The following is a 23,751-nucleotide window of genomic DNA, read 5'->3' as shown; positions in this document are numbered from 1 at the left end:
TGATATCGTTGAGTTACTCTATGACGAGAGTCGAGAACTACCGCGCGCTATATTATGCTGAAGTCCTCGCGGACGGAGTCGTGGGCAACAGCTAGTATAGAATAAATTAAAAATCTGTCAACCCTGTTACATACTAATTAGTACCTACCTAGCTAGGTACACACACCAAGTGTAACATTTTGTCCTTTGGACCGCCCTTACCGCGCACGTAATAAGAGTTTTGAAGTGCTTCTGTTACACCTGACGTGTGATTAATTATTGGATATTTTATATATTATGTATTCGAAATTTCGAATGCGTCTTCATTATTTTAATCCTTCGATCGTGATTCGTGGATCCTTGGAAATCTATTGTTATTCTATTGTGTCTCGCTCACCGGTGAGCTTATGAGGCTTGATGGGTTAGTTAAATTTTTAAATAGAGAACTAAAATCATCTAAAAATAAAGGTTCACATAAATATCTGGCAGTACGATATAATATGTACTTAAATAAAACACTCTGAATATACAGATTAAATGATAACATTTGCATTACAAGCACAATATTTTATTTTTATTTTATTTCCCGTTTCGTGGCAACCCTGGCATATCTGCTCGGTACCTGTCATCGATGGCGGCATCGTGCGACATCAAAGGCGTTTCGTTACTGTAGGGACCAATATTGCTATACTGTGCTAGAGCATCTTCTGCATCACAAGACATGTACTCGACAGCGCGTATCGAATGAAACTGCGCAGTGTCGTTTGACAAACCATTCAAACCGACATCAAACGGTTGCATCAAACACGTAAGGTTTGAATCAAACCGTTTGATCGTCTCGGGGGCCCTTTACACTTGAGTTAGGCCCCATCCCCACTCGCGCGCGAACCGCGCGCGACGCCGCGGAATTTTCGCGAAACGTGAGTGTGGATCCGGTTCGCATATTTTTCGCACTTCGCGTCTGGTTCCCCGACCGCATCCCCACTCGCGCGCGAACCGTGCGCGACGCCGCGGCGCCGCGAAATTCCTGCGAAGCATGAGTGAGAGATCCGATTCGCATATGTTTCGCACTTCGCAGCCCGTTCCCCGATTGTTGTCGGTTTTCTGTCCCGCGACAAAGAGATTGTTTTTAATATTTATTTTAATAAGGGCTTTTGCCATACAAGACATGCCAGCATTGTTTAGTGAACAGAATATAATCAATCCTACTTTATACTTTATATAATTTACTACTTTATTACTTTATTTACTTTATCTTATATCTTTAAACGAGCAATTCTTGTGTATATATATATATATATATATATATATATATATATATATATATATATATATATATATATCCATACTAATATTATAAATGCGAAAGTATCTCTGTCTGTCTGTCTGTCTGTCTGTCTGTCTTGCTTTCACGCCAAAACTACTGAACCGATTGCAATGAAATTTTGTATACAGTTATTCTAGAGTCTGAGAAAGGACATAGGCTACATTTTGATGTGGGAAAATATCTTATTCCATGAAAATATCGATGAAAATGAATTCGCATTGCACGTGGCCAGCGCTCATCCCGGGGGTCCTGGGTTCGAGTCCCGCAGGCGGAACAAAAAGTTTTCAATGTTCCTGGGTCTTGGATGTGTATTAAAATAAAATTTCAAAAATCTTAAACATATTTTATGTATAATATTATAAAAAATCCAGAAATATATCGATGGAATGAACATTTTAGTTCTAATACGATTCAACAGATGGCGTTTTATTTTTTACTTTATTGTAACATAGAACTAATCATACTTATTAGTTAGTATGTTTTTGTTTATAGTTTTAAATACGTTAGAATATTATGTTTAATAATATTATCACTTGGTATAATAATAATCAATCTATCTTATCTTATGTAGAACTCCTACTGCATTTCTAATCCATACTATCCATACTAATATTATAAATGCGAAAGTATCTCTGTCTGTCTGTCTGTCTGTCTGTCTGTCTGTCTTGCTTTCACGCCAAAACTACTGAACCGATTGCAATGAAATTTTGTATACAGTTATTCTAGAGTCTGAGAAAGGACATAGGCTACATTTTGATGTGGGAAAATATCTTATTTCCATGAAAATATCGATGAAAATGAATTCGCATTGCGCGTGGCCAGCGCTCATCCCGGGGGTCCTGGGTTCGAGTCCCGCAGGCGGAACAAAAAGTTTTCAATGTTCCTGGGTCTTGGATGTGTATTAAAATAAAATTTCAAAAATCTTAAACATATTTTATGTATAATATTATAAAAAATCCAGAAATATATCGATGCAATGAACATTTTAGTTCTAATACGATTCAACAGATGGCGTTTTATTTTTTACTTTATTGTAACACTAGCTGTTGCCCGCGACTTCGTCCGTTCGTTATGTGCACACTGCACTGCTGTTTTTGGGTATTTTGATTTATTAAGGGCCGCGCTACACCGGAATGGCAGCGGCGAGGCGAGCACTTTCAGTGCTGCCATTCCGGTGTAGCGCGGCCCTAAGAGGGGTACCACTTACCAGGGTTTTAAAAAGTTTTTAAATTTGACACACATTTTGTTGACACCGCGCGCTACAAACTGAAGTCCACGCGGACGAAGTCGCGGGCAACAGCTAGTATATATATATATATATATATATATATATATATATATTGGAATCTCGGAATCGGCTCCAACGATTTTCATGAAATTTAGTATATAGGGGGTTTCGGGGGCGATAAATCGATCTAGATAAGAATCATTTTTAGAAAATGTCATTGTCATCGAATACCGAGCAAAGCTCGGTCAAATAGCTAGTAATATTATAAAGGCGAAAGTTTGTTTGGATGTATGGATGTATGGATGTTTGTTACTCTTTCACGCAAAAACTACTGAATGTATCTTAATGAAACTTTACAATAATATAGCTTATACATCAGCATAACACATAGGCTACAATTTTAACTGACTTTCAAAATGGGGGAGGTGTTATGTTCGTTTTTTTATATTCAACGATTACTCCGCCATTTGTGAACCGATTTTCAAAATTTTTCTTTTGGCGTACAGAGTGTCATCCCAATTTGGTACTATACTCACAAAAGTGGTGATTTGATGCTGGGAGCCATGACTAATCGAGGGAACTCCTTAAAATTTATATGGAAACATGTGGTGACTTCGGTTTCGTGGGAAGTAGTCTAAGCATATTATGCAATCAACAAGTAAGATTTTGCACCAAGGTATATTGGAAAGATGCTGAGAGAACTCCTTTGCATTGCTTTAAGAACGGAAAGCATATGCTACTATGAAAATTACATAGAGAACTCCTTTGCATTGCTTTAAGAACGGAAAGCATATGCTACTATGAAAATTACATTCATCATCACTACCATATTATACCTTATAAAGTTATATTCATCCCATGATTATGAGCCTATTATGACCCATTGGTACTTTTCATAGTCATTTAGATCAAGATTCGATTTTGTCAAGCGATTTAAAAAATAATTATTTGTTTGATTGAACACGTTAATCACAGGAACTATCGGTCCGATAAAAAAATATTTTACTACTTTATCACGCAAACTAATAGGACCGAAGAAACAGAGGAAATGTGGTTAAAACGGAAAATTATTAGCAAGGGTTTATCTCACGAACTACTAAAGCAATTTTGTATGTTATTTGGCACAGATATAGAGTAGACTACGTAAAGAGAGATAAGCTATTTTGTTGCGAAAAAATATACGATTTCCGTAAAATTCCTAATAATTTACGCGAGCGAAGCCGCGCGGGACATCTAGTTTATAATATAAAGTAAGATAAATACGGCTCAAGAGCGCAAACTATAGTGCGTCAAGAAAGTGAAGAAATAAAAAAGTGACAACATTGCGAACATGTCGCGAACTTTGCGAGTGTGGATCAGTAAATTTGGCAGAATGCGCGAACCGCGGCGTGATGCGCGCCGCGATCCGCGCCACGGCCCGCGGCGCGCTGTCGCGCGCGAGTGTGGATCGGCAGATACTATCATTAAATAACTTGCGCTACTACTGTTTTTTAACCGACTTCCAAAAAGGAGAAGGTTACTCAATTCGACCGTATATATGTTATTTTTTTTTATTAAAGTAATAGAACGCCTGCTTTTTAAGAAAAACGCCTGTTTTTGTGCTCTGTTCAATGACTAGTACTGTCCAATCACTAGTCATGTTCACCCTATATTATATTATGTCAATGCTTTAAAGCATTTTCTTTTTGTGTCCTAAGTGTACTAAAATAAAAAAAATCATACATCAATTCTGACATTGACATTAACGATTTGACATCGCTAATCGCTTTGTCTTCTGTGACAACTGACAGCTGATGATTTTTCTAAACTCGAATTCGTCGTAAATCGTAATAATTGTTAAATAATCATACCAATTGTTATATTTTTTCAAAAGAAACAGTGTTATTGCTATGTTTATGTTTTTACAAAAAGCATAAAAACAATCTATCCTGCAAATAAGTGAGTGAAGCTAATTTTGCTAACTAGTTTAGTGCGTCAGAGTCGTCTCCAATGTGCTAACATTTTTAAAAATAAGTGTTTATTATTGTTGAGACGTGATTCAAGGCCGTCAATGTGTCTCTACGATTAATCAAATTACATGAGCAGAGCATGAGGATCATGAGCAAGTACATAGTATGATTGTTCCACAGCTGCCTTTGTTATAACAGCTTATGAAACAATTGCTTTAATTCCCTTTACGCTCAGTTAGTCACGAGTGTGCCAATATTATACTATGTGTGGTACTCGACAATTGATTATACAAAAGGGACAAAAAATCTATCTTGTTACCCAGCCTTATGAGTCACTCAAAAAATGCCACTGGCTGTAAGTTATTAAATGCGCACAAAGTGACTATAATAACAATGTGATTAGATTTATGTAGAATGACTAAAGATTTAAAAACTGGATAAAATATTATAATAACATGTTATTGGCAACAGTTTGCATTGCTAACTTATGTAGGTACAGAACTAATCAAACAGTAATGCAGCACAATGTGCATTTTAAAATAACATTTACAGATCCATTCATGTATATGGCTGATATTTACTGAAAGGTTTTTATGGTCATGAAAAATCATACTTAATATGATTGAATTTGTAACATAGTAATAGTTATTGCAAACAGAATATTGTAGAGTCTGTAAACTATTTAGAATGACATCATAAATTCTAGAAACAATTAATTTTAACATTATCAAATACCAATTGTAAATGCATAGTAAGTTTTATACTTAAATAGTAGATGTGTGACGTGTGTGGTGCCTCATGGTGACCCCTCTTTGGCTTGTGTTCTTCAGCACATGCAAAGTATGTTAGAATATCAATAATTTTTAATTGAACTGTAATAAAAAACATTAACATTGAATTTCAGGTACAATGCAAACTACTCAACAGGATATAATATTAATATGTAAAGAGGACCATGTCTAGGGGGTGCGTGATGAGCTAAGAAATAATGTTCCACACACTTCTCCCCTGCCTGTTGGGCACTTGCCTGCTGACCTCCGCATTGGCCACCCTGGTGATCTATGACAGAAATGTTCCACATACGGTAAGTACCAAAATATTTATTTATCATTGTTGAAGTTCTATCACCTGGTAAGTCCCTTTTCGCTATTTTGACATTTTGGTGCAATTTGCTACAAAATCCAAAGAGGCAAGTTTAAGCCAATCACAACACATATCGACAAACAAAAACTCATGAAATAGTTAAATATGTATTAGAATGCTGTCCATACAAAATTATACAGTTTTTTCTTCCTCCTCTCCTCTCTTCAATTTAGACATCCATGGTATTAGAACTTCAACAACGTCCAATGATATCTTTTATAGATTCCCATGACAGTCATACTACATTATTTTATGTTAAATATGAAACGCAGAAGAATTTTGTTTACTAATGTGTTTTGAGAATATTTTTATACCATGTTCGTTTTTTTTTAATTAAAAATTACTGTTGTAAGCTATAACCAATGTTAAAAAATCTGTTGATATACCCTTTTGCCACATTATAAGCCTTGGTCTGAAAATCTTATAATATTTATAAGATCATACTAACCTATTTTGTTTGCTTTTTTTGCCTTGACCTAGATTGTAGTAATATAATTTCTTATTCTTCTAGACCTGGTATTTCTGGGCTATTCATTTAGTAATAATACTGCACAACTTGTAACCACATTGCATTATTATATTGTATTAAATGGTGATGAATTTTAGGGTTCCATTCTTCAAAAGAGAAAAAAACTTTTAATAACATCACTTTTGTCTCTGGCTGTTTTCCCTCCGTGTGCTATCTTATTTGCATTTGGCCTATTTTTAACTTGAACACAGACCACAGTGACTGTATTTATTGTAACCTATCTTTATTATAATATATAATATTGAAAATATGTATATTGAATCCAATTTCTTATTTCTTCAATATAAATGGCAGAAATAGAAGACGGCATAGAAGTAAAAAAAAAATACGATAGAGCCTAGAGAAGCATAAACAGTATTCACTAATGAACTATTCCCATTCCAGCCTCATATCGCTTAATAAATATTAAAAACAAAATAAATCAGAGCTGACCTCCATTCTACCGATACGATAAACTATAATCTGCTTTTTATTTATAATATGATAAGGAATGTGTTTCAGTTCACATTTATAAAAATAATCGTCTAAAAGGTAACTGCAGGAGATAACTACTACGCTCTAGTGATCTTATCACTTTTAATGTTTAACTGAAAGTTAATCCATACTAATATTATAAATGCGAAAGTATCTCTGTCTGTCTGTCTGTCTGTCTGTCTTGCTTTCACGCCAAAACTACTGAACCGATTGCAATGAAATTTTGTATACAGTTATTCTAGAGTCTGAGAAAGGACATAGGCTACATTTTGATGTGGGAAAATATCTTATTTCCATGAAAATATCGATGAAAATGAATTCGCATTGCGCGTGGCCAGCGCTCATCCCGGGGGTCCTGGGTTCGAGTCCCGCAGGCGGAACAAAAAGTTTTCAATGTTCCTGGGTCTTGGATGTGTATTAAAATAAAATTTCAAAAATCTTAAACATATTTTATGTATAATATTATAAAAAATCCAGAAATATATCGATGCAATGAACATTTTAGTTCTAATACGATTCAACAGATGGCGTTTTATTTTTTACTTTATTGTAACATAGAACTAATCATACTTATTAGTTAGTATGTTTTTGTTTATAGTTTTTAATACGTTAGAATATTATGTTTAATAATATAATCACTTGGTATAATAATAATCAATCTATCTTATCTTATAGAACTCCTACTGCATTTCTAATATATGTGACAAGTTGACAACAGAAGGCGCTCTAAAATAAAGGAGTTCGAGTGTAGCGTGTTGGCCTATATTCCATCCAGAAAATATATCAATGCAATCAACATTTTAATTCTAATATATGAAAACAGATGGCGTTTTAATTTTTACTTTATTATTGTAACAGAACTAATCATACCTACTTTACTATATAATATTGTTTTTATTCATAACTAGCTGTTGCCCGCGACATCGTCTGCGTGGACTTTAGTTTATAGCGCGCGGTGTCAACAAAATTTGTGTCAAATTTAAAAACTTTTTAAAACCCTGGTAAGTGCTTCCGGTGTAGCGCGGCCCTTAATTAATCAAAATACCCAAAAACAGCTATGCAGTGTGCACATAATCTATACTAATATTATAAATGCGAAAGTATCTCTGTCTGTCTGTCTGTCTGTCAGTCTCGCTTTCACGCCAAACGCCAAAAGTATCTCTGTCTGTCTGTCTGTCTGTCTGTCTGTCAGTCTCGCTTTCACGCCAAACGCCAAAACTTCCGAACCGATTGTAATGAAATTTTGTATACAGATAGTCTAAAGCCTGAGAAAGGACATAGGCTACTTTTTTACTGGAAAAAAGGGTTGTAAGGGGGTGAAAATGCGTAAATTTGTTCAAATTAAGTTAGTTCCAACAATTCATAATAGATGGCGCCGTGCGTCTTCTAAATCGCGCTGACGCTTGCTCAAAAGTCTTTCTATAAGACGTGGTATCATCTTACATTTAAGTTTCGATTTTTTTCGATTGTTATAATATCTATTCTACGGTATTAAATAACTCAGTACTTTATCTGTGCAGTGACGTAACCTTAAATCTATCAATGATAAATAGTTTATGGGTAAAGTTGTGTAATTGGAGGGCTAAATAAGCTTTAAAATTTGGCATAAAATATAAAGTCTAATATAAAAAAATGAAATACTTATTGTGTGCACACTGCACAGCTGTATTGATTTAAGGGGTACCAGGGTTTTTTTATAAAAGCTTTTGACACCAATTTTGTTGACATCGCGCGCTATAAACTGAAGTCCACGCGGACGAAGTCGCGGGCAACAGCTAGTTATATATAACACTAGGAAACACATCAATTTCCTTGGAATAGTTAATTATAAAGTTGTCGTTTAACTTGTAAAAACTGTAATAGAAAAAAGTTCAATCATATTAATAAAAAAAATCATAGGTAATGAAAAAAAAATCGACTCCATCAAGTAAGAACAAAGTCGTTTGCACATTGAGTGTTTTCGACTCGGTAGTGCCTATTAAGTGTAATAACGTGCGAGTGTGTGCAATCAACATAACTGTAAGTAGTGGATCTATAGTCATGTTTAGCGTCTACATGCCCACGAACTCGATTGACAATCTTCCGGAGTTTACGTCATGTCTCAGTGATATTCGATCGATTATACTCAGTAATAATAAGTACACCGAAACAACAGCCCAGGCGTGTGCCTCCAGTGTATCTTAATGGGGTGGCTCTTAAAGTCGTCGATAGCTTTAAGTATCTCGGTCACATTGTAACCAGTGACTTACGAGATGACAGCGACATAGAGAGGGAGCGCAGAGCGTTGGCGGTGAGGAGTAACATGCTCGCCCGCAGGTTTGCTCGCTCCACTGCAGACGTCAAAATAACTCTATTTAAGGCGTTCTGTCAGTCTTTTTATACGAGCGGCCTGTGGGTGTCATACACGAGTCGAGCCTACAACGTCCTGCGCGTGCAGTATAACAACGCTTTTAGGATGCTGTTGCGATTGCCGTGGCGCTGTAGCGCATCAGGGATGTTTGCGGAGGCCCGTACTGGTGGCTTTCACGCTATCATGCGCAAAAAAGCCGTCTCCCTGCTGCAACGTGTTCGCAACCCTCGGAACAGCATCCTAAAAATGATTGCAAGTAAACCAGATTGCCCTATTCAAAGGCACTGGGTGGAGGTAGCACTGGGCCTAAAATAAACATTATAATATTGTTACTAAAAATACTAACATAGATTAAGTCATGCATTGTTACTAACACATCTACTAATATTTTTATGGGTTGATGAAGCCTGAAATAAACATAATTTATTTATAACACGACTAAATTATAGGGAGACCGATAAGCATCGTTCTTACAATGACAATGCGGTGATTGAAATTTGCCGTATCATGACGTCCGGTGAGTGAAGTTTTGAAACAAATTAAATCAAAACCACTTATTACGACGTGTTTTAAGTTATAAGAACTAACAAAAATAAATAAATAAATACTTTAACATACCGAAAATACGATATCCCTATATAAAAAAGGATTTTTTTAACGTTCTTGTCGTAATATTTTACAGTTTCGCATAGAACACTTCGGCATTTTTGACGACGTTGCAATGACGCGGGCGACGCGAGACTATTTGAAATAAGCGCAGTGTTGCCAACTATTCAAAACGTTTTCCCCCTAAAGCAACTTCAAAACCCACTAAATTTCAACAAAAACTCCCCAAAAAATCAAAATATTTAAAATTTCTTGCGGTGTGTTCTACTGAGCGCTCAAAACGCTGAAATACACATTCAACAGGCCAAACAAACAAACAGGCCGGCGGTTTTTAAATACTTCAATCTTTCTTTTTTTCATTACATACAATGACAACAAATATAATAATCTGTCATCCTACTGTCAGCAGGTACGACTCAAAAGACTTATAGCGACATGTGCTTTGTGCGGCAGTTCCATCCAATCCAAGGTGGCTTTCGGATCTATGTAACGAGCGACCGCGACCGGTAAAAAATCAAATAAAATGCTACTTTATGACATAGAATATAGGTATCATTTTCTACTGACATTTACGTGGCGACCCATGCTGCCGCCGGCGCGGCGGCGGCGTAAAAGCTAGTGGTTGAGTAAAATGAAACCTATAGCCTATGTCATAAAGTGGTATTTCGTTTGAATTTTCGTCCGTCGCGGTTGCTAGCGGCAAAGTTCCGAGCCACTTTAAGGTTGTTATTAAAAAAATATTCCATTCTTCAAAATTTTTATCCCCAAAAATATCCCCAAAATATTTTACCCCCTAAAAAACCCACTAAATTTATTTTTTCCCACTAAATTTAGTGGGAAATCCCCATAGTTGGCAACACTGAATAAGCGCATAATTTTAGATTGTGCGCTTATATTTTTATGCGGACGGTTTTGCGACGTTGACTGTTGGGTTTTTTGTATATCAATGTCGCTGGGTCCCTTTGATGTGCGGCCGAAAAACCGACACCGCCGCCATCCCACAACCATCGCTGGCGCCATAAGCCATCCTACGCCACTACGTCCTCCCCACGCTGGGCCATCGTGATGGCCAACTACGCTGGCCCATCTTGTAGAGGCGATACACTGCCGCCACCCCACAACCATCGCTGGCGCCATAAGCCATCCTGCGCCACTACGTCCTCCCCACGCTGGGCCATCGCGATGGCCAACTACGATGGCCCATCTTGAAGAGGAGCCATAATAATTGATTTTATTATTTTGTTTAAAAAATTAGTCTAACATGCTTCATGGTTCATGCATACATATTAATTAGTCAATAGTCATACAAGCTTTCAGGGCGGTTTAGTTTACTTTACCGGCCGGTTTTTCCGGTAAGAAAAAAAGGAAAAAATCTCGAAAAAAAGAAAAGATTTATTCGGCGCCCAGGGTGCTGGTAGTGCTAAAAAAAGGCGGTGCCCCTTTTTATCCGGCGCGGCGCCCTGGGCGGTCGCCTAGCGCCCCCCGCCTAACGCCGCTACTGCAAGCTTTAATATGTATTTAGAATATTGTAGGATTACTCAATATATTATATAATATTATTGAGTTTTATTATTCACTAGATGACCCAGTAAACTTTATTCCCTCTGAAGTCTTAATATAAACTTCCCTAGATCTTCACAAATATTTCAAGACAAAAATTAGGCAAACTTCGAAGCATCAAAGGCGAGTTTTAGCGAGACTAACAAACTTTTAAATTCATTTTTATTTTTATAGACTACTAGCTGTTGCCCGCGACTTCGTCCGCGTGGACTTCAGTTTATAGCGCGCGATGTCAACAAAATTGGTGTCAAAAGCTTTTATAAAAAAACCCTGGTACCCCTTAAATCAATACAGCTGTGCAGTGTGCACACAATAAGTATTTCATTTTTTTATATTAGACTTTATATTTTATGCCAAATTTTAAAGCTTATTTAGCCCTCCAATTACACAACTTTACCCATAAACTATTTATCATTGATAGATTTAAGGTTACGTCACTGCACAGATAAAGTACTGAGTTATTTAATACCGTAGAATAGATATTATAACAATCGAAAAAAATCGAAACTTAAATGTAAGATGATACCACGTCTTATAGAAAGACTTTTGAGCAAGCGTCAGCGCGATGTAGAAGACGCACGGCGCCATCTATTATGAATTGTTGGAACTAACTTAATTTGAACAAATTTACGCATTTTCACCCCCTTACAACCCTTTTTTCCAGTAAAAAAGTAGCCTATGTCCTTTCTCAGGCTTTAGACTATCTGTATACAAAATTTCATTACAATCGGTTCGGAAGTTTTGGCGTTTGGCGTGAAAGCGAGACTGACAGACAGACAGACAGACAGACAGACAGAGATACTTTTGGCGTTTGGCGTGAAAGCGAGACTGACAGACAGACAGACAGACAGAGATACTTTCGCATTTATAATATTAGTATAGATTATGTGCACACTGCATAGCTGTTTTTGGGTATTTTGATTAATTAAGGGCCGCGCTACACCGGAAGCACTTACCAGGGTTTTAAAAAGTTTTTAAATTTGACACAAATTTTGTTGACACCGCGCGCTATAAACTAAAGTCCACGCAGACGATGTCGCGGGCAACAGCTAGTTATGAATAAAAACAATATTATATAGTAAAGTAGGTATGATTAGTTCTGTTACAATAATAAAGTAAAAATTAAAACGCCATCTGTTTTCATATATTAGAATTAAAATGTTGATTGCATTGATATATTTTCTGGATGGAATATAGGCCAACACGCTACACTCGAACTCCTTTATTTTAGAGCGCCTTCTGTTGTCAACTTGTCACATATATTAGAAATGCAGTAGGAGTTCTATAAGATAAGATAGATTGATTATTATTATACCAAGTGATTATATTATTAAACATAATATTCTAACGTATTAAAAACTATAAACAAAAACATACTAACTAATAAGTATGATTAGTTCTATGTTACAATAAAGTAAAAAATAAAACGCCATCTGTTGAATCGTATTAGAACTAAAATGTTCATTGCATCGATATATTTCTGGATTTTTTATAATATTATACATAAAATATGTTTAAGATTTTTGAAATTTTATTTTAATACACATCCAAGACCCAGGAACATTGAAAACTTTTTGTTCCGCCTGCGGGACTCGAACCCAGGACCCCCGGGATGAGCGCTGGCCACGCGCAATGCGAATTCATTTTCATCGATATTTTCATGGAAATAAGATATTTTCCCACATCAAAATGTAGCCTATGTCCTTTCTCAGACTCTAGAATAACTGTATACAAAATTTCATTGCAATCGGTTCAGTAGTTTTGGCGTGAAAGCAAGACAGACAGAAAGACAGACAGACAGAGATACTTTCGCATTTATAATATTAGTATGGATTATGACCATGACTGTTAAAAAACAATTATAGATTTAAGTTTTAAGTTGAATTGTAATATTTGAAAAAATTAACAGTTTATCTAATAAATATTTGTTTCGTTCATTTATACATATTTATATCATACGCAAAACATAAATAATTTATTTATTTAACATAAACTCTTAGATGAAAGTTGTGAAATCTAAGTATCTTTGTATTGTGAATTGTGATTTGTGTTAGAACACAATTTAATTAACTCTCACAACCTAATTATTTCATTGAATTAAAAAATATATAGGTATATGAAAAATACGTCTCACCACCATGCCTTGTCCTACCGGCGTAGTTCGGTCATAAAATTTTATTGCTTTTTGTGGACTCCTTTGTAAAAAAACCGTTTATAGTTTGATTACAAGTACCTATTTTAGTAAAGACCAGTATTTGGCGACAGTTTTGAGTCTTACTTTTGTTCGCAACTGTGTATCTTGGGTTTGTATATCAATGCCCAGCGAGCGGTCGAGGAAGGTGAGTGAGGACGTCGTATGTCAATTTACGAATTTCAAAATGACGAGTACGTCGTCTCATAATAATCTTTTAACGTTGTTAGTGGCGGCCGAAAAGGAAGATCTTCCGACCGAGCGAGATAGCATGCTCGGTCAGGCCGAAGCCCACTGACGTCATTTCAGACGTTGTATATATCTTGCCGTTCTCCGAAACTTCGATAGCGCGATGCAGGAATGTTAGGCGAATTGTGGGTACCGCCACATCACTCCCCCCCGAAGACATGTGGTATTCTTCGATGCGCTTGTGTTGTCAGGTGTGGGCCGAAGCTACGCGTGCAATGACCAGGAGAGGGACCCCCTGCTCTGCTTGCTGACCGGTCGTTGTAGCCTATGGCTGCCCCGTTCAAGCCAGACGCGGGTTCGACCGGCGCGGACCTCCACCACCACGGCGACCCGGTTATGCTTGATGTCTGCTGACGTGGTGCGGAGGGGCGGGGAGTGTTGATGATGATTGATGTCCAGAAGGATGCGTGTTCTTGTCGGTGGTCACCAATTTAACGTTGTTAGTGGCGGCCGAAAAGGAAGATCTTCCGACCGAGCGAGATAGCATGCTAGGTCAGGCCGAAGCCCACGTGATACATTTCAGATGTCGTATATATACTGACGCGCTCAGAAAACTTTGATAGCGCGATGCAGGAATGTTAGGCGAATTGTGGGTACCGCCACAATCTTATAAATAAAATCTCGTGTCACAGTATTTGTGCACGAACTCCTCCAAAACGGCTCAACTAAATTTTGTATGTACATTCGTTAGAATCCTGAGAATGGGTTTCTATCTCATTTTTATATTATTTCTATTGCCTATTAGAAATAATTTATGTGGTAAACCAACGTTTGCCGGGTCAGCTAGTGAAGTTACAAAATTGAAAATTGTACGTGCTGTATAAATATATTGACCATAGATATTATTATACTAGCTGTTGCCCGCGACTCCGTCTGCGACAGTATAGTATGTATAATAACAAACATAGATACACACACACATTGTGCAGTGTGCACATTAATGAAATGATGGTATGTGCTGTATAGATATTGCCGCAGCGGCTAATGCTTCCACGTCCATCTTGAACGACGCTTAGATCACAAGTCACAACTGAACACGGCCATCATGTAGAGACGTTGCGACCATTGTATAGCTATAGCTAGGGAATGCAATACCGGGATCCCGACATACCGGGATCCCGCATGTATTTTGCGGGACTAATCCCGGTCGAAAATTTAGCGGGATCCCGCGGGACTGGCGGGATTACAAAGAAGCGTGATTCATACGTGCTCTGCGCGCGGGGGTGCGTGAACTGGCTACAGGCAGCCCACTAAACAATTTACATTCAGTTCACCTATAATAATTCATTTTAAATGACAATGATTGCATAAACCAGCGAGGAGGCTGAGCCAACTTTTTCAGCTGCTGGCTAGTAGCTACCTTGTGTCGAATGTCGTCTTGTGTCGTTGTGCCGTTTGGCAGACACAACTAATACCTTAACTTTTTTAACATAATTTTATAAGCTTGGGCTGTACCTATAAATGTAACGTAATCTTTTAGCACAACTTTCTCTATATTTCGAAAAAAAAAAAAGGTATGAATTAGGTATTAATAAGCCCTTGTAAAAAAAAGTGACCGAGTTTATTTGAGTTTCTAAGAATAAAACGGTTTCTATCAATTAGTATCAGCATTGCCAGATTTTTTTTGTGCCAAGTCGGGACTTTGAAACTTTTTGAGAAAAAAAGCGGGATTCTTCAGTCTAAAGCGGGACAATGTAAAAAAAGTATAAAATCAATTTTTTTTTAATTTTTATCTTTTTATTTGCGTTAGAATAACGTTTACGTGACAAAAGATAGCTAAAGTAGCCAAAGAAAATCCACCCCTCTACCTCCCGTACTTTTATCTTCATTACGCACCTTTCTTTCTCAGCACGCTGCACGTACCTACGTTCGGGCTTTTCGCGAAAAGCGGGACTGTGCCTGTCCCGCACGGGACATTTAATTTTGATGAAAAAGTGGGGACGTCCCGCCAATATCGGGACGTCTGGCAACGCTGATTAGTATAGTCTTTATAACGATTTTTTTTTAAAGTTTAAGTCCACCCTGCGGGATCCCGCAAATACCGGGATCCAGCGGGATTTTTTTATTAAACATTCTTACAACTATCATTACAGACTAATATCCAATTGTTGATTGATTGTGATCGTTCAATCCCACAAATACTGGAATTGAAATTATCTTGCAGGATTGCATTCCCTAGCTATAGCCACTGCATGCGCCATTTGATGGGCCAGCGCTGGGCCATCTTATAGAGGCGCCACACCGCCATTTGATGAGCCAGCGCTGGGCCATCTTTTAGAGGCGCCATTAGAAGCAGTTTTGGAATCTGAATCCATAACCTGTGGATTTGTTTTTTTATAAAAGAAAAGATAAAATCAAATTTTGTTAGTTGTATTTACATTGTGTATTGGGTTTCCTTCATTTCTATAAATATCAATAACCACGTAGCAGTAAATAGAACCCATCATTGCGACATTGTACGTTAAACACATAAGATACGCTTATCGAAAGGAATTTTACCAGAACGATAAGTGTTTGAGCCCGAGCAGCAACTGCAGTGCTGTCGAGTTTGTGACGAGTGTCAATTGTTTTGTGCGCGCTTAAATTTAAAGTTTCGCATTTTTAAAACGTAATCGCGCCGTGAATCGTGTACAATAAGTGTACTGTGTAGCGGAAGTTTTTTTTTTTTTACTTTTTTCTTAGTGGCGAAAAGTGCATATTCAAATTCTTAATGGCCAGAGCTGGATGCAGTTGCTTGTAATCTCTTAATTATTGGGTCATCATTATCGGTCTATATTAAGCGTGTTTAAAAATAGATTTGTTGTGACTATCTAATGTAGTCGGTACGAAGAAGATTGACCGATAAAAGTGTATATAAATACGAACGCGTTTCAGAGGCTTAGAAAACCCAGTACCCACACTTTTTAGATGCGTGTAGCAAAAGAAGATAATAGATTAGCAGTCTTATGCCTGTTTTCACCAACGGTCTCCTAACGCTAAGTGTTCCCTAGCGATCTTTGCGGGTCAAATATCTCTTAAAACAAACACATTTAAAAAAAAAGACGTAATGTTTTGCAAAAGTTCTTACGCCCTAAGGACGAACGTGACACACAAAAATTCGTGAAATCTTGAATTGATAATATGTACCCTTAATGGCCGCTAGGGGACCACTTAGCGTTAGGAGGCGGTTGGTGAAAACAGGCATTAGAAATCGCGTTGTCCCTTAACTCCAATACAAAATTTCACCCACATATTCCCACCCCTGAGGGTTGAGTTTCGGAAAACTCTTAGATAATACAAAGTACAAATTGTTCAAGAAACTATAACTATATTCTACTGTCAGCAGTTTAGACTAGGAGTTCATTGTTCATCACTCATCAGTCAGTTATCGAGGACTGAGCAGTCAGGAGTTAGAAGAAATCAATACCTAATCTTTATGTTTACTCATCATCATATTATGGATTTTATCATTTATGTCGACGCTTTCTCAGTTTCTTGAGATTACCAAAATCATTAAGTAATATCTTCTACATAAATCTATAAACTTGCCTTATTATCACTTAGTTTTGTACGTGTGTACGTGTTCCTTGTAAAGAGTTCACTGTGAAAGTAGCAGCGCTTAAAGACCAAAATTTTTTTTCACTTTTGTATGGGCAAGCGCTCCAGCGTCACGAGTTTCCCCATACAAAAGTGAAAAAAAAATTTGGTCTTTCAGCGCTGCTACTTTCACAGTGAACTCTCTACAATCTACAAGGAACTCATACACACCATAAAGTATTATCACATAGTTTTGTTACACCTTGTATACGCCATTGGTTTGGGACTTAACCTTTATTTAGAAATTGAGGCCGTCTAATGTCTATAGGGCTGGGCTATTCGCCCATATCCTTTTTATTAGGGTTCCATACCCAAAAGGTAAAAACGGGACCCTATTACTAAGACGTCGTTGTCTGTCCGTCTGTCTGTCTCCAAGCTGTATCTCAAGAATCGCTATTCGGAACGTGCACGTCAGTAGTGAGATAGTGACATATTTCAAACGAAGTTTTAGTGGCATATAACATTTTAAACTTTCGCGTTGCATTATAATTTAAAAAATTTTAATCGGGACTTAACGCGACTTATTTAAGTAGTAATGCTACTACGAGTACATACTTTTTCTCGACGTTTCGGCCGTGTTGCAACGGCCGTGGTCACGAGGGGACTCAGGGGACACTTGAGTCCCCTCGTGACCACGGCCGTTTTTAGGGGCATGTGTCAAAAATATTTTAGTCCATAATTGTTGTCAAGGTATGTCGGGGGACCGCCAAGTAAACTACAACCTACAACCGCCAAGTCGCTGATTACCTATCTCGATTCAGATCGCTGTGAATTGATCCTTAAACTTGTTATGTGAAATCAAACATCTACATTAGCGGTCCCATGACACACCAAACATGAAACCTCCACTTTGGGTTCATACGAAGCTCGGTTCCTATAGAATCCAGGTGATGCTGCAGCAGCAGCATGTAAATATTTACTGTTTATACTTTATCTACTTCTTACTGGTTGTCGCAATTAAAATGAGCCCAAACACGAAACCTCTGCTCTAAGTTGGCGAGGAATTGGATATCCTATTGATTACCAGGTGATGCTGCAGCACTAGGTCAACTTTCCATTATTATGTGTATACGTATATTGTATATTCACAAATGTCACGAACTAGAATGAAATATAAAACCCATCAAACGACTTCAAGTTGCTAACGGCCTTTCATGAACCAGATAAACCCTGATTGTCCAGCACTGAGCAGGCTGATGATGATGAATTATAGCTAAGAACACTCTCGATCATGTCAGCTTTCAAACAAAAAAACTAGATCAAAATCGGTCCACCCGTTTGGATGCTACGATGCCACGGACAGATACACACACAGACAGACAGACACGTCAAACTTATAACACCCCTCTTTTTTGTCGGGGGTTAAAAACTGGTTTTGAAAGTGTAAAACACTCAATAAGTTTCAAGGCCCAATCTATGCTAAAAGGAAATAAATTGGTGTTAGCAGGGCATGTAAGGGATGTAGAAGAGCTAAGAACTAATGGCAATCTTATTTAATACGAGCCAATATAATTGGTTGAACATCGGTGACTTTAGCACCCTATAAAACAAGTTCAAACGTAAGTAATGAACCAACAAAAAAACGTAACTAAGCATTTAGATAAAGCAAGTTTAAACATTTTTATTCATTCTTACAGATAGATAATAATGATCGAGTTGTTGCTGGAGTAAAATGCAGCTGCGTTTATATCCAGAACGGCAAGTGCAAACATATTGCTGCTTTAATCATTAAAAAAAATTCAAGCAATACTTTATACTTAAAAAAAATAAATGCAAAGTTTTTTAAAATCTTGTTTTTATTTATTTTTTACAACATTAATACTTTGGAAGAAAATTGGAGTCTATAAATTTATTAAAACACTGCAAACATTCTTCATGTTTCTGAGTCTTTGCATTAATACACTTTCAATCAATGAGTTTCTAAAATAGTAACAAAGAATATCATTGCTTTCAATCACTTCAATATGAATTCTTACTTGAGCAATATCAGCGAGCAAGTCCTTTCGGTTTCCTCTTGAGAGTACTCGTTTTGTTTTGCTCAAAATGGGGGCATAATAATTTTAACTTTTTTACCCAACGATATCAAAATACTAACGTTCGTAACGTTCTAATTCTATGTTTTTACCCCTTTCATCTACTACTTACTTGAAAAACCTTTTTCATTCAAACTCTATCTCCAGCTTCTAAAAGATCAGTTAATCCAGATGTAGTATCTGGTTTATTGTCATTTGTGAGTCACTGTTTCTGCCACCTGATACTTTGGATTTAAATGAAATAGGTATTCTATGAAACTATCACTGCAAGTTTTGTCGTCGGATTTTGGAGAACATGGTGATCCATCATTCATCAATACTAAAACAATAGTTAGGTACTCAATTAATATCTTTATGAAATGCAACTCAAATAAAATTGACTTGACTGATTTATATCGAAGGTTATATCGAATCACATACTTTTTCATTTTTACAGCAGTTATCTGATCTAATTTCCTAGTGGATTTAGGAAAAATATTAAATTTGTATACTGACTACCTATTTTTGCTGTTATTTTTGCAGTCTACGATACAAAAACCATTAAGACCAATTTCTAAAAATTTCAAAATAAGATTGACAAGTTTGTTTGACTACTAACTGAGCCCCTTTGGTTGCATATTTTTGCCACGGCAAGCGCGACAATCGCTTTCTTTACCCCCTCCACCCACTTCGCACGCTCCGAATAGCTAGACTTCTAAAATTTTCACAGATTGTGTTGCCGCTATAACAACAAATATTAAAAACTAAATAAAATTAATATTTAAGAAGGGCTCCCATTCAAAAAACACAATTTTTAGCCTATTTTTGCTCTGTATCGGTACGGAACCCTTCGTGCGCGTGTCCGACTCGCACTTGGCCGATTTTTAATTAGTTCTTACTTAATATCAGGTTGTCGCACCAATATGATTTTTCAAATTTTAAAACATTCTAATAATAATTGTAGTCCATCAAGCCTTGGATATTTTTTTAAGTTTCAGGCAGTATGGTCCTATCCTTTAGAACTCTCTAGTATAAATTATAATATTATAATTTATACCTCGATCATCGATTATAGTATTCTCTACAATCTACATTATTGCATTCGTATCATCAATGAGTGGTGCAATTATTAGCGATTTACTTTGTACAGTGTACTATAATATATCTATTACTAGCTGTTGCCCGCGACTTCGTCCGCGTGGACTTCAGTTTATAAAGCGCGATGTCAACAAAATTGGTATCAAAAGCTTTTATAAAAAACCCTGGTACCCCTTAAATCAATACAGCTGTCCAGTGTGCACACAATAAGTATTTCATTTTTTTATATTAAACTTTATATTTTATGCCAAATTTTAAAGCTTATTTAGCCCCCCAATTACACAACTTTACCCATAAACTATTTATCATTGATAGGTTTAAGGTTACGTCACTGCACAGATAAAGTACTGAGTTATTTAATACCGCAGAATAGATATAACAATCGAAAAAAATAGAAACTTAAATGCAAGATGATACCACCTCTTATAGAAAGACTTTTGAGCAAGCTTCAGCGCGATGTAGAAGACGCACGGCGCCATCTATTATGAATTTTTGGAACTAACTTAATTTGAACAAATTTACGCATTTTCACCCCCTGACAACCCTTTTTTCCAGTAAAAAAGTAGCCTATGTCCTTTCTCAGGCTTTAGACTATCTGTATACAAAATTTCATTACAATCGGTTCGGTAGTTTTGGCGTTTGGCGTGAAAGCGAGACTGACAGACAGACAGACAGACAGACAGAGATACTTTCGAATTTATAATATTAGTATAGATTATGTGCACACTGTACAGCTGTTTTTGGGTATTTTGATTAATTAAGGGCCGCGCTACACCGGAATGGCAGCGGCGAGGCGAGCACTTTCAGCGCTGCCATTCCGGTGTAGCGCGGCCCTAAGAGGAGTACCACTTACCAGGGTTTTAAAAAGTTTTTAAATTTGACACAAATTTTGTTGACACCGCGCGCTATAAACTAAAATCCACGCGGACGAAGTCGCGGGCAACAGCTAGTAACTAATAAGTATGATTAGTTCCATGTTACAATGAAGTAAAAAATAAAATGCCATCTGTTGAATCGTATTACAACTAAAATGTTCATTGCATCGATATATTTCTGGATTTTTTATAATATTATACATCTAATCTATCTTATAAGATAAGATAGATTGATTATTATTATACCAAGTGATAATATTATTAAACATAATATTCTAACATATTAAAAACTATAAACAAAAACATAATAACTAATGGGTATCATTTAAGCTATCACCAATTTAATTAGTTTTGTGTTTCTTAAATAATAGGGTTTGTCCTCAAAATAGTAGATCTGTCACCAAAATGTAGTCACCAAACAATGCAAAATCAGTTCCACAATAAATCACCTAAAATCCTGAGATATAAGGTCTAGTACCAAATAAATGTTTTTGTATGTATTATAATAGGTGTGTCCTAATAAGTATTTAAGCAAACCAATTTAAAGAGATCACCAATAAATCATATTATGTTACTAGAAAATTGCATTAAGTTCAAATAAAAAATTAGGGTTGTCATCATCGTTTCAACCAAAAGATTCTGCTACTTAACTAGACTCCCAAGGTTCTAAATTTCCACTGGTAGTATAAATTATATTTAAATAAAATTTTTAGCAGAGTAGTAAATAAAACAATTAAAGTCAAAATAATCAATATTTATTGTTTAAAATAATTACCACTGAACAATCAGCGCTGGTTTAAAATAGCTGGCTTATGGCTAGCAGAATAGTAGATAAAACACTTAATTAAAATTAAAATAATAAAAAAAAAATCGAACCTAGTTACCTACTACCCATCGTTGAGGCCGGATTGGTCAATTTTTAAAGCGCGCCAATTTGTCTCCGCCCCTTTGATCATTTTTTCATTAAAATTATAAATTGATGTATTAAATTGGTAACGAATACTATTAATTTAATATCTGAACGAAATAAAATGTTACTACTGTATTGGTGACAAAATATCAAATAAAAAGGAGTCGCAGTCAGGGATCGATAATCGATTTATTTGGTGACAGATCTACCATTCTGAGCACAGAGCTATTATTTAAGTAACAAAACTGTTATTATAAGAACGAAGTTTATATTTATGTAATGCAATATAATTTTATTGGTTATCGATCTCTTATTTTACACATATATTAACATTAATTTGATAATTCATACCTGGGAACAATTTTTGTTTATCTGAGAACGAAAATATTTCGTGGCGATAGATCTATTTATTAGGTGATACAACTTGATGACAAATATAAATTTTGGTGATAGAAAATATAGTTCCCATAACTAATAAGTATGATTAGTTCTATGTTAGTAAAAAATAAAACGCCATCTGTTGAATCGTATTAGAACTAAAATGTTTATTGCATCGATATATTTCTGGATTTTTTATAATATTATACATAAAATACATTTAAGATTTTTGAAATATTATTTTAATACACATCCAAGACCCAGGAACATTGAAAACTTTTTGTTCCGCCTGCGAAACTCGAACCCAGGACCCCCGGGATGAGCGCTGGCCACGCGCAGTGCGAATTAATTTTCATCGATATTTTCATGGAAATAAGATATTTTCCCACATCAAAATGTAGCCTATGTCCTTTCTCAGACTCTAGAATAACTGTGTACAAAATTTCATTGCAATCGGTTCAGTAGTTTTGGCGTGAAAGCGAGACAGACAGACAGACAGACAGAGATACTTTCGCATTTATAATATTAGTATAGATCTAGTAAGGTAACCTCTTACCCGACTTCCAAGAGGTTAAGTGTCAGCTGTGTACAAATTAAAGCCGTGTAATAGCTCATTAGTAAAGTTAAACTGCGCCAGAATAGCAGTCATAGAGTAAACTTTAAAGTTTGTAGTGAAGATAATAATTTCATAAACGGTGTTTCTTAATTTTTTTTTATTTTTTTTTTAATACTGTGATCGAGGGCGGAGGGGTTTGGTTTTGGTCCCACGCCTCATAAAAAAAACTTGTGTTTTAGAGGTCTGGGAGACACTCACAAATACTTCTTGGTAAAATTTTAATAAGTCTTGCGGGTTTAAATATAATGGATAGTTTGCTTATATCTAACTTTAGAAGTTCAAAGTTTTGTAATCCTCAGATGGAGTCTTTAGAATTTACATTAAAGTGTAAAGCACTCTTATCGTTATCTATTTCTACTAAACAAGCTAGACACTTTACGATAAAACTGCACAGTTTGGTCACAGGAGAGATATATTAATAAAGGGCGCTTGTTAAAGTTGCTCGAATTTTGATGCTTTAGAGTTTAGACTTTAGTATGAATTTTCGTAACTCTAAATCAAAGATGTAGAGTTGATCTTTGATAGTATGGTTCCGTAATTTTATTCCACATATTCTATAGTAGGGATTTTTTATTATCACTCTTGTATTACTTATATTACTGTCTATAGTATAGACAGTAAGTATAGTCTAGACTCTATACCTTTACTGTGAGTTGTGACTTGTGACCGAACAGTTCGGTCACAGTAGAGGTATAGACAGT

At 36.2% G+C, this 23,751-nt stretch overlaps 1 protein-coding gene across 3 annotated transcripts in view; it reads left to right on the top strand.

Moving 5' to 3' along the window:
- The first annotated feature begins 4,324 nt into the window (after window positions 1–4,324).
- The window catches only part of LOC121729970 (E3 ubiquitin-protein ligase RNF13), a 28,223-nt gene continuing 8,796 nt past the window's right edge, over window positions 4,325–23,751 (top strand). The window contains exons 1-2 of one of the 3 annotated variants that reach the window (XM_042118737.1): window positions 4,325–4,472; window positions 5,388–5,567. In XM_042118737.1, the coding sequence (XP_041974671.1) occupies window positions 5,472–5,567 (96 nt within the window). In that variant the 5' untranslated portion in view covers window positions 4,325–4,472; window positions 5,388–5,471. The other 2 variants (XM_042118738.1, XM_042118739.1) reach the window with 2 other exon arrangements.

Source organism: Aricia agestis, chromosome 8, assembly GCF_905147365.1.
Source record: "Aricia agestis chromosome 8, ilAriAges1.1, whole genome shotgun sequence".
Lineage (NCBI taxonomy): Eukaryota > Metazoa > Arthropoda > Insecta > Lepidoptera > Lycaenidae > Aricia > Aricia agestis.
Note: the sequence above shows the minus strand (reverse complement) of the source record. Positions and strands in the feature narration are given on the sequence as shown.